Genomic DNA, 13043 nt, shown 5'->3' on the forward strand with positions numbered 1-13043 from the left:
TTTTTTTTCTCTTTTCCACCTCGTACAAGTACAATACGCGTACCGCGTTTTTTTTATTTTAAAAAGAAAACACATTTTTGCGCCTAAAGATCCATGTGGGACCCCCTGAGCAGGCCTAGAGGGTCAACCTGTTTCTACCCTGCCCCCTTTCCTTATTTTTCAACTTTGTTTTACTGTTTTCTTGTGACTCGGTGCTACCGAGGCACCAGATGGCTGCCAACACTTCCTGGTTTGGAGTGTTGACAGACAGTTGACATCCAATCAGCATGCAGCTCGTGCTTGGAATTGTACGGATTTCAGTCATCGTGCCGTACTTCGTCTCTAGATATCGCCATGATTTTACTTTTGATTTTCTCAGGAACTACTGAACGGATTTACACCATTTAACAAAAAGCACAATCTGCGAACCGAACTCTACCTCTCTGCTAAATTTGGTGTAATTCCGTTTGTTCGGGCTGTAGCCCTGGCTAAAGGTCCCTATGGAAAATTGCATGGGGAAAACACGTTTTGGGCCCCCCCTCCCTTTTTTTTTCGGCCCCCACTTGACAAATCACCCCCAAACTTTCAGGGAAGTAGCGGCGCGGAGCAGGCCATTTTCTTGGAGAAATTCGCGAAGATTCGTCCATCAGCGCCAAAGTTATTCCAAATAGAATGTTTTGGATTTCCTATGGAAAGTAGGTCCTCACTATAACTACCTACTGGCGACCGCCAGTAGGTAATATATATATTTTATGAAAAACAAACTGAAATTAACTTCAACATAGACCTATGCACATGACCCATATGTGTACAGAATATTTAACTCTGCCGGATGTGCACAGTTATCTTGTGGATAGGTAGGCACATTTTTTCATGATACTTCTTAGTGTTAATGTAGCAGGCATAAACTCATCTGTATATGCACCAATTTCAACGTTGAAGAAGCTATTATGACACTGTCTGATATGCACCAGTGTCTAGTGGTGTCATATACATTTTTCTACTTATATGAATGTATCTGCTTATAACAGAAAGCTTAGTTCAATATGCAATGACGAATGAGTATGAATCTTGTTGGCTTCACCAATTCAGTTACCATACATACTGCCCAAGGGCCACAATCTTAATATGATTTAACACAAGACAATGTATTTAATGTTTTACTGGTCTTGGATTTTCACACTGAAAACTTTTTTGCTGCTTTCTAATTACCTTCTATTTTTTTTCATTTTTTTAGACTTTAAGAAATTGCATGAAGCACATTTTAAGAAAATGGAATCAATTGACACATTTGTTGAGAGAAACAAGAAGCGTCTCGAGGCTCTTAGCAATCCAAATCAAGTTATAAAGGTAAACGCCTAAACAAAAGTGGTTAGACGGCTGCGTATTTTCCGCATGTAGGGGCATGCAAGGGCTATGTGCAACTTTAGCTGTCAAAGGTAAAGCGTCTCTTGAACTACCTATGTAGTTTGTATACTAGAGGTCTGGAATTCCTATTTCAGATTTGCAGATTGTGGTTTGGCGAGTGAGTGGAACTTCATTCGGGACTTGGGTCTGCTGAATGTTGCATCATTTTCTATTGTTCTATTGCCTTTTCTTTTCTAATTGACCTTTAATAGTTCAGTCTTGTTCTTAGACTATAGAGAGCCATGATGTGTACTTGTATATACCAAGACAATTAGAAGCTAGTCAGTTAGACCTACACAGAAAGCAGCTCTGAGGTGTAAGATGATGTGCACAATGATGTGCACAATGGTATGATCAAAGCCAGTTGCAAAAAAAAAAAAAAAACTTGTCACTATTCCTATGTTAGTGACTTTTTAAATCCTGAGAGGATGCCTTGGAAAAAAAATATACATTCTGCTACTATAGCGTTTTATTGGGCTGATGAAAAGGATTTAATTTGAGATTTGATTTTTTTTTTACTGAAAAGCTTTGTGTGTATATATGTGAGAGTTAGAGAAAGAAATGCAAATGTCAAGGTACTAGTTCACAAAGTGATCAGACTATGTGAAGTAGTGGTCTTAAATGCCTTTGCGAATTAGCCCCATCATACACCTATACAGACATGTTTGAAGAAGTGAACCGGAATTGCTTGCAGGTGTGACAACAAATCAATACTGAGGACTTCAATGAAAACTGCTTTGGAGGAGAGCCTGGATTACAAGTAAGTAACTTCTTTTTTCTACAATTTGAAATATAAACACCCAGGCAATTTTTTTTCCTTTTTTTTATAGAGGCTGCAATAGGTAAACAGATCGTGCTGAGTGCTCTGTTCTGAAAAATATTGTGACAGCTGAGGCTCAAAATAGCTTTTGAAGTGAAAGAAAATGTGGGGAATTTTAAATGTGTTTTTGTGCGAGGTCTGGCTTAGCAGTCAGGCATTGTTTTAAGGTTGAGTCTGTCAAAAATACCCATAACAATAGGTCTACAGTGAGGTAGAGAAATCTTTCTTTATAAACACTAGTTGGAGATACCTAGTCATGCAGAAGTGCACCAGCCTCAAGGATTAATACGTGGTCTAGTACTTCGACATCACTGATGGATGTATACAGGCTTTTAACGCATAAAATGTCATCACATAAATAGATTGCCCCCAATGGTGCTGGCACTTATGTTTGCTCAAACAGTCCGAGTACACCATAGTTGCCTATTTATATCAGGATGACAGTTTGGTGCGTGGCATTCACCATAGTCCTTGCCCATAGGTAAATTCTTCTCTTCGAACTAACAATCTTCATTTCTGTTATTAATTTGAGGAACAGACGTAAGAGTTAAACATTTGAGTACTATTTTGATTTTTCCAACTGGGATGTGTCTTGATAAGTCAATATCTTTCCTAAGACCTCTCTCAATTTACATATACCTTGTATTTTTAACCCCTCCCATGTTCGTGACGGAACCGTTCCGTCACGAGCCTCGGGTGGGCTGTGCTAGTTACGGAACGGTTCTGTCACGGCCGCTCGCCGCGCCTGCGCGGCGCGAATTCCGCGCCTGAGCTGACGTTCTAAAGAGCGGGCGGGGCCGTGACAGAACCGTTCCGTCACAAGCACAGCTCACCCGAGGGCCGTGACGGAGCGGTTCCGTCACGAGAACGGGAGCGCCGCTTGGCCCCGCCTCGCCCTTAGCGCTGCGGCGGAATAGCCACCGCAGCGAAGGGGTTAAACATGTTTTTGTTTTGCTTCCTTATTTGTATCTCATTACAAAAGGTAAAAACAATACGATTGTTTACCTACTACAGTGTTGTCTCATTTCTTCAATATTCGCCGCAGCAAAAAAAGCAACCAAAGTAACCCCTCAGTGGGTTGTGCATCTTGATCTGCAATTTTGTATTTACCTACACAAATGTAGGTGATGGATTTACACAAGTTATATGACATTAATGCTTGCGTTTAGCTAAAAATTATTTATTTTCTTAAACCCTGCAGTCAACCCTCGCTGTTAGAAAGGAAAACACAGAGGATAAGATGAAGAATTCTGGCAAACCTGAAATACCAAAATGCACAGAAGATTTTAAAGCTGGACAAGGCACTGAAGACACAGTCACTGAATCAGTAAACGAAAAGCCAACAGACGGTAAGAGGAAATGCAGTACAAAACAAAAAATGTAAGCGTAGTTGAAAGTCGAGGGTAAATTTACTAAAGTAGTCACATGCTTTGCTCTCTGCATGCACTGGATTTTAAAAGCTTTTAGTTTATCTACTGCAGGCAGTTTGGAGTTTCTTAACCAAACAAGCACAATGCCATAGGAACCTCACTTGCCAATAGTGATTGTGTACGTTCTCCTGCTATGCAACCTATTGAAAGCTAAATAGTGATACTAAATAGTAGATCTCCAGTTTGCATCATACTTCAGTTCGAAAAGGCAATTTCAATCTCAGTAGTGTGACCTGAAAATGCAACATACTCTTATGAGCTTGCAATAATCTAAACAAAGTCTGGTTGTCAGGTTCTCAAGCCATTCAGTGGTTTGACTGTAGGTGCCAGCGACATTTCGTACGGGAGCCAAAATGACAAAACACACATTTTCTACTCTGCCCTCTCCCGTAACTTTTTATTCCCTTCACGGAAAAAGCACAAAATTTTACATGCCTGATCTTGTTTGACTACAAAAAGAGAGTCCCATATTATTTGGTGCAGATCCATTGATGGAGACCAAATTTATAGTTCAATCAAAAACTTCTATTTCATCGGAAATTTCGGTGAACCATAACAACACAATAGACAGACAGCTCTCCATTTTATTTTTTATTTTTTATTTCCCTAAATATTTTGACCCCCAAGGACTGATTTGCACCAAATCTGGAAGTCTTGGTTGAAGTCTGGCACTGCAAATTTTTTGCTAGGTACGTTAAGGGGGGAGTTAAAAAAAGGCGATTTCCATTTTTAACTTCCATAGGGCTTTTTGTGCGTACCTACAGGAAAAACAACTGAACGAATTTACACAAAACATTGCATGAAAATAGAACGCTACTGTAAAAGAGAACTTTTATTTGTTTCGTGAACACGAGAAATAAGCTTTTGAAAATAGTGCCTGGTGAGCTTGATAGGTGAACACATTTGTGTATTTGGATGTATGTCAGTACAACGCGATCTTTTATATCACGGTACTTGACAACGCTGCCATTACAACGCAAGTCGTTACAACGACTTGCGTTGGGGGGCGCGCATTGTGGAATATTATAATTTTATATTCCAACACCAGTCCACGTAACAGTAGGGAAGGTGTTGGAATATAAAATTATAATATTCCTTAACCAACAGCGCCATCCAGCGCAAGTCGTAGTAACGACTTGCGTTGTAATGGCAGCGTTGTTAAGGTAGTGCGGTGTAAACACCGCGTTGTAAACGACGTTCCCCGTGTATTTATGCAGTTCATAATCTCGATATAGGGATAGGGCTAAGCTGAAGGCGAGTAAAGTTAGAAGATCTTCAAAACACTCGAAGAGATCGAAGTCGAGATCTCGTGAGGCGTCGGTCTCGAAGTCTTCATCTGATCACGCTTCCAGCTCTCGTAAAAAACATAAGAAGAGGAGGCATGAGTCCCGACATCATTCGGATGATAAGTCTGGCTCAAGATCGAAATCTCCCAAGAGGATGAAGTCGAAGGTAATTCCTCCACAAGTGTCGGATCAGGAAGGTGAGGCCTCACCTTCGGAGTCGTTAGTCCATTCTCCGACTCCGGTTCTGGATCCGACTCCGGCTCCGTCTCCGGCTCCATCTTCGACTCCGGAGGATGCCGGTGGAGTTCCTGTTGAGGAGGAGACTTCGAATCCTGTTATGGAAACAGATTCAAATCTGCCTCGAGGTCAACCTGAGCATCCACCATTTCCAGTTCCAGGTCAGGACCCTTCTGCGTTTCTAAACGCTATGTATGGTGTTTTCTCAAGATCATGGTACCCCTCTGGAGCACCTTCGGGTCCCATGGGTCCAATGGCTTTTAATTTGGGTGTACCTCACTCATATGCTCCGGCACCTTTCATGCCATATATGCCAGCCCTGACCCCGCTGTGGCAGTACCAGGCTCCACCGAGGTCGACGCCGATATCGACGCCGGCTCGACCGAAGTCGACGACTCCGGCTCCGGCGTCGCCGGCTCCAAGCAAGTCTATGGAACATCCTTCCAGGCCTTCGGATTCGATTCCGACGTCGGCTCCGGCGCTGTCGGATTCGACATTGGATCCGGCTGCACTTCGAGTTAAGCTGAGGTCTAGGAGAGAGGCTCAACGTCTCCTAGATGAACAGAGAATTTGTGAGTCTCATTCAGACTTGGAAGAAGGTGAGCTGGATGGGAGTTATTTCGAGGACCTGGCAGAGGCGAGTGGTCTTGAATTTTCTCCAGAATGGGCTTTACCTTCAGGACCTGATACACCCTCTAGAGATGTTCAACCTGATCATGTTGTTATGAAAAAGTCGGCAGGACTTTTGGGGTTGACTTTACCTACTGTCGAATTTAAGTCCAATTTACTGACTGAGGTTCTTCATTCTCCGAGCTCGGCGGTGGAACCTTTACTACCATTTAATGATGCTTTAACGGAGCCCATTATGGAAGTATGAAAGAAACCTTTTTCTGCTCCTGCGGTTTCAAAAAATGTGGCTAGGAGATATAGAGTGGCTCCTGAAGATCCTGCCTTCTTGTCATCACACCCTTCTCCTGAGAGTTTGGTGATTCAGGCCGCATGTTCTAAGAAGTCGGTTGGTGCTTTTCCGCAGGTGCCTGGCGACAAAGAGGCCAGGAAACAGGATCAAGTTGCCAAAAAGACTTTTTCTTCTGCTAGTATGGCATTGAAATCATCTAATGCCACTTGCCTTATGGGTAGATACGTACATGCACTTATGGACTCTATGCGTTCATTGATCCCTAAGGTTCCAGAGAATAGCAGAAAAGACTTTGAGGAAGTTTTATCTGACTCTCAAGCGGCAGCCCGTCAGGTCATCCAAAGCGGCCTCGATACTGCTGATTCTGTGGCAAGAATCATGGGCACGGCGGTTGCCACAAGGCGTTCGGCTTGGTTGAAATCATCTGATTTTTCGGCTGATGTGCAGTCTGCTTTATTGGATTTGCCTTTCGATGGTGAAGGACTCTTTGGAAAGAAAGCAGACACGGCCTTGGAGAGATTCAAGGATAGCAGAGCAACTGCTAGATCTCTTGGGCTTCAGGTCAGAGGTTCTACAACCAGAAAATTCAGAGGGTTTGGTCGCTCTTCCTTTCGTTCATATAGACAAGGTCAGCAGCAGCAACAGCAGCAGCAGAATACCTTGTATAGGTCATACAGGGGAAAGCAGAGAGCACGTCCTCGAGGGCGTCAAGCCTCTTCCTCCTCCACCTCCTCCAACCCCCCAGCCACTGAAAAGCAGCCCTAGATCTGTCATTCAGGATCATGTAGGTCCGGTGGGGGGTCGGCTTACCCACTTTCTACGGGATTGGGAATCGGTTACATCAGATCTTTGGGTTCTCAATCTCTTAGAAAATGGGTATGCCCTTCCCTTTCGGGAATTCCCTCCAAATTACCCTCCTTGTCAGGGATATTGCTCAGAGGAACATCTGTTACTCCTTCAGGAGGAAGTTCAAACTCTATTGAGAAAAGGTGCGATAGAGGTGGTCCCGGAGCAGGAAAGGGGTCAGGGATGCTACTCCCGGTATTTCCTGATACCCAAGAAGGATGGCAGACTTCGTCCAATCCTGGATATCAGGATCTTGAATTTTTATCTGAAGCAGGAGAAATTCAAGATGCTCACCCTTGCTCAGGTTCTTCAGGCTCTGCTGGAAGAAGACTGGATGGTGTCGCTCGACTTACAGGACGCGTATTTTCACATCCCAATCCTGAAGTCGCACAAGAAGTATCTCCGTTTTACGGTGGGTTTGCAGCACTATCAGTTTGCGGTCCTTCCGTTTGGTCTTACTTGTGCCTCGAGTCTTCACCAAGGTGATGGCAGTGGTGGCTGCACATCACAGAAGATCAGGGATTCCTGTATTCCCTTATTTGGACGACTGGCTGATCAAGGCAGAGTCGTCAGAGAGAGTGCTCCATCATCTGCAGGTGACAACCCAGTTGTTGTACAGGTTGGGTTTTTCGATAAATGTACCCAAGTCTCACCTGGTGCCCTCCCAGCGCAACCTGTTCATAGGTGCTGTACTGGACACAACTGTATGTCGTGCATTCCTCCCCCTCAAAGGATTTGCGACATACAGGAGATGATTCCTTTGTTTTTCAATGGAGCGGTCGTTCCAGTCCTGAAGGTCCTTCGCCTGCTCGGTCTGATGGCTTCTTGCATTCTGTTGGTCAACCATGCACGCTGGCACATGAGGGCGCTCCAGTGGTGCCTCCGCAGGCAGTGGTATCAGCACAACGGAGATCTCAGGGAGTCAGTGAGGATCTCCAGAGAAGCTGCGGCGGATCTGTCTTGGTGGGGCGTAGAAGGCAACCTGTCTCAGGGGAAGCCTTTTCAGTTGCCTCCCCCGGTGGCCACAGTGATAACGGATGCATCCACTCTAGGGTGGGGTGCTCATCTGGGGTATCTGGAGGTCAAGGGTCTTTGGTCTCCAGAGGAAAGGTTGCTTCACATCAACCTTCTAGAATTGCGGGCGATACGTTTGGCGCTCAAGGCCTTCCTCCCTTCCCTTCGCGGTCGTTCGATCCAGGTCCTGACGGACAACACGACCGCGATGTGGTACATCAACAAACAGGGAGGGGTGGGGTGTCAGTGTCTCTGCAGAGAGGCTCTGCGTCTCTGGTCCTGGGTTCAGGACCATCAGATTTGTCTGATGGCAAATCATCTGGCCGGGGTTCTGAACGTTTGTGCAGACAGTCTCAGTCGACGGTTCTCTGCCGACCACGAGTGGAGGCTTCACCCGGAGGTGGTTCACGACATCTTTCGGATGTGGGGGACGTGGAGTAGTGTGGCTCACTGGTTAGAGGCGGCAGACCCGAGAGCAGAGGACGGCCCGGGACCAGGGTTCGATTCCCGACGCGGCAGGTTTCTGGACCAGGGTCAGCGGACTCGATAATTCTCTCGCCTCGGTGCCCACTCTGATCAGCGATCACACTCGGCAACTCTGGGCACTAGCTTGCCTCATCTTCACTAACGGCCCCACCAGACCGCCGGGGATGCCTGGTCTCACCCTGGAGATACCCATTAAGGGACCATCTCTCAGGGAAGCCAGGAAGGGTTTCGCAGCGGTCGAAGCGCGGAGGTACCCCTTCGGGAGTGATTCCAGCGCTATATAAGCACATAATTAATTAATTAATTAATTAATTAACTCCTCGGGTGGACCTGTTCGCCACTCGCGAGAATGCTCACTGCCTGTCGTTCTGCAGTCTCCAGTTTCCGATGCAAGGAGCCTTGGGGGACGCGTTTCAGTTGAGTTGGGGAAATCAACTCCTTTACGCGTTTCCTCCCATACCTTTGATTCCTCGGGTTCTGAGGAAAATTCGCCAAGACCGGGCCCAAGTCATATTGGTCGCCCCGGACTGGCCAAGAAGGGTGTGGTATACAGATCTTCTCCACCTCTCCTCTCACCCGCCGCTCCGTCTCCCTCTCAGGGCAGACCTCCTCTCTCAGATGGAGGGGCAGGTTTTACACCCCCACCTCCAGACATTACACTTTCATGCCTGGAGATTGAACGGGGCAACCTGAATTCCTTTTCCCTCCCGCCTGACGTTGTGGATGTCATCTTGTCTGCCAGGCGTGACTCCACTAAGTCTATCTATTCTTATAGATGGTCGAAATTTGTCACGTGGTGTAGGGAAAAGTCTATTGATCCTTTGAGAGCCCATTTGTCTGATGTTCTCCAGTTTGCCCTTTCTCTGGCGCAACAGGGACTTGCGGTTGCCACAGTGAAGGGCTATCTTTCTGCGCTGTCGGCTTTTCTCTGCTTGCCTGATCAGCCATCTCTTTTTAAGTCTCCTGTGGTTTTAAGATTTTTGAAGGGTCTCACAAATACGTTCCCTCCTACTCCTTTTATTGTGCCTCAGTGGGACTTAAATCTTGTCTTGACCTTTCTGATGGGTGCTCCCTTTGAGCCTCTTCACAAATGTCCCATGAGGCTTCTTACTCTTAAAACAGTCTTCCTCGTTGCAATAACCTCGGCAAGGAGGGTAAGTGAGCTTCAAGCTCTTAGTCTCAAGCCCCCTTTCTTGACCATTCATGCTGATCGAATGGTTCTTAGGACCAGGGCTGCTTTTCTGCCTAAGGTGGTGACTCCCTTCCATCTAGGACAGTCCATTACCCTCCCTACCTTCTATCCTCCCCCTCACCCTTCTAAGGAGGAAGAGAGACTGCACCGTCTGGACCCCAAAAGGGCGGTGTCTTTTTACTTGGACAGATCTAAAGACTTTCGTTTGGATGACCAGCTCTTCATTGGGTTTGCTGGCTGCAAGAAAGGAAGAGCGGTCCATAAAAGAACCTTGTCGAGATGGATCGTCCTCTGCATTAAGATCTGCTACTCTTTGGCCGGTAAGGAACCACCAGAGGGTATAAGGGCTCACTCTACAAGGGCTAAGTCTTCGACCTCAGCCTTGGCTAGAGGTGTTCCTGTAGAGGATATTTGTAGAGCGGCAACTTGGTCTTCCCTCCACACTTTCGCGAAGCATTACTGCTTGGATTCCGAAGTGAGGAGGGATGGCCACTTTGCGCGCTCTGTCCTTCAGGATTTCCTGGTTTAGAAGAGTGGACACCCTCCTCCGGGAGTGGGGACTGCTGTGGGACTCTATTCACAAGGTGAGGAATCCTCACGGCAGATGTATCTATCAGAAGAACAAGTTACTTACCTTCGGTAACGCTTTTTCTGGTAGATACAATATCTGCCTGTGGATTCCTCACTGACCCACCCGCCTCCCCGTTGTCCACTCTTCTATACCAGAGTTTCTGTAATGTAATGTATATATATTTTGTTGTCAGGGAAATGTTTCAATTGCTTTCCTGCATTTGCTTTACACTGTGTGTTTTGCCTTGACTATTGTGTACTGTGTATACTTTGTATATATCTACTGTCATTGGTCCGTCCGTGTGCCTCGATGGCACGGAAAAAAGGGCGGAACTGATGTCATCACGCCGGCGTGGGCCTATTGTAGGCGTCGGTGACGTCACCTGAGTCGAGAGCGATGTCGTGTCTCTATGACGTCCGAGTCCACGTCGGCGCGAGGCTACAAAAAGAATTTCCGAATGTTGCTGACGCAAGGGGATATTCACAAGGTGAGGAATCCACAGGCAGATATTGTATCTACCAGAAAAAGCGTTACCGAAGGTAAGTAACTTGTTCTTCACTTCTCTTTCCCTGTGTTTTAACTATTTTCCTTAGAAATTCATCTCTTATAGAAGAGATCCAGAGAGGTGAGAGTATGAGGCCTCATATGACTGCGTGGAATGCATGTGTTGTTAGGCAGGGATTTTAGTGGCCCTGGCAAATGCCGGAGACCCAAATGGGTTTTCTGAACAAACAAAACATGTTAGCTTAGTTACACGGGTGGACGAGGCATTATTTCTCATCCTATACCCTGAAAAGCTGTACTATTTAATCATATCTAAGGTACCCATAACAAAGGTAGATCCACCGGGTATATCTCAAGATATTTTTTCTTTAAATTGGATCCCTGCAATTATCCAATATTGATCTAAGAACTCCTATGGTGGTACTCACCTACTATGTTGTGAAATAATGCCTATGACGAAGCATGCCACCATTAGTTGTGGGTGAGACATATCGCCAACATCTTTTTTTTTTATTTTTTATTCAGGTACAGCTTTCTATAGACTAAAGATTAGTGACTTGACTACTTGTAGAGATATTATTTATAGGTGAGTAGGACATGACCAGGCTTTGTTCTCTTTCTCTCCCTTTGTGTACACACATTCTCCTGTGCCATCTGTCTTTATACAACAGACTGATTGATACTTCCACAGTGACTAAGCCTTCACTTGTGCATCTAAAAATTAAGGGAAAACCTACATTAACACATACAAACTTTGTAAACCGAGTGTTTGGTTGAAGGAGCAAGTCAGCAACATCAAGCTTTTTCTTTGTGGTTTATCAGAAGCTTGAGTAGTGCCATTTTTCAGCTGAGCAACTGACATTCTAATACTGACTGGCTCTAAGGTAGCCTTGGTTTTTCCAATTTACCAATGGTGATTTCACTCCTGGAACTGTCTCTAACCCGCAAGAGCTGGTAATAGAACAAGCTGTTTTAATGCCAGATCATGAAGTGGAAGAGAGCCAGGAAGAAGGGTTGAGGATGTCTCATCAATGTCGTATCACTTTTGCTTTGTTTTCTTCACCAGACAATAGCTATGGATAAGCATAGTCTCTTGCATATCCTCCCTGTGGGTTTGCTGCCATCTGTCCCCTATATAATCACCACATTTGCCCACCACCGTCCTACACAATTGCCAAATAAGACCAGTGCACTTTTAGAGCGCCAGCAACTGAAGGTTGTTACAGAGTGACCCTTGAGCAAGATGTCTCCCCAAAATTCAAGGGCTCTGCACACAGATATATTTACTTGAGCATCACCGTCCTACACCTACATGTTGTGCTCAGAAAGAGCGTCGTATTACAGCAGAAATAAAGGTCACAATGATAATGGTTGGATGTCTCAGATGGGTATGTTGAGGAGGCTGATTAACAGAATCACCACCAAGATATTATCGATCTAAAATGTTCAGATGCCCTTTGGGCCCCTTGAAAAGGATGACTTTATTAATCCAGATGATATAAGTACACAAGCCAAGCACATTTGCCTTTCACAACATAGGGTGCCAACATGCCTTGGTGGTAAAAGCTTCCAATGTAAATGAACACATGTATTTTTAAAGCAGACGTTCTCCCTTTGTGGCTTTTTGATGCTGAATAAAAAGCATTTATTTTTACTCAATCTAGTGGAACGATTTAAAGTTGAGTGGACCTGGTGGGATTTGAGCTTTGACTGTGAGATCAAACCGATTTCTCGGTTGGATACATTAGTGCACAGTGCCACCAGATACAGCAAATTGTGAAATACGACCGTAATTATGTAGTGACATTTTTCCATATCTACAGAAGTTGCTAAATGAAGATGGGTCTCAAGCTTTAGCAATACTAAAGATTGGAGAAAAGGCCTTTACCTAGCTTATCGATTCGGCGGTGAATTCTGCCAAATGGCCTAAGGCGACCACAGTGAGGAGGTACTGACATCTCAAATGTACACCATTTAGGCCTCCATTTCAAGGAAGAATTCTGAGTATGTTTTTTCATAGCAATAATTAATTTGGAAAACAATCGATATGGGCCTGCGCATGATAGTCTTATACCAAAACAGTAAGATCTTTAATGTTGTTAGCGCTGAAATACTGACAATCTACATATGTTAGTTGCTAAGGTAATGAAGTTGAGACCTTGCGCTGCAGATTATATCAAACGCCAACACGCTTCCTAGGGCCTTGCTGAACATTATCATTCTGAATCATTTAGCGACTGTTGTATATCAATGTCCTCCTCCTTAGGCAGTCAAAAATGCTGTCAAGGCATTTCAAGCATTTCAGCAGGTCGTCTGCGTAAAGGGAAATGAGATGTACTCGCTCACCCATAC

At 45.1% G+C, this 13043-nt stretch overlaps 1 protein-coding gene across 1 annotated transcript in view; it reads left to right on the forward strand.

Annotated features, from left to right (window-relative positions):
- NUSAP1 (nucleolar and spindle associated protein 1) overlaps window positions 1–13043 on the forward strand; it is a 345737-nt gene that overhangs the window by 92015 nt on the left and 240679 nt on the right. The window contains exons 6-7 of the mRNA XM_078659621.1: window positions 1217–1329; window positions 3408–3555. Of these exons, the coding sequence (XP_078515747.1) occupies window positions 1217–1329; window positions 3408–3555 (261 nt within the window). The remainder of the gene's footprint in view (window positions 1–1216; window positions 1330–3407; window positions 3556–13043) is intronic.

This window comes from Lissotriton helveticus, chromosome 9 (genome assembly GCF_964261635.1).
Source record: "Lissotriton helveticus chromosome 9, aLisHel1.1, whole genome shotgun sequence".
Taxonomy (NCBI): Eukaryota; Metazoa; Chordata; class Amphibia; order Caudata; family Salamandridae; genus Lissotriton; species Lissotriton helveticus.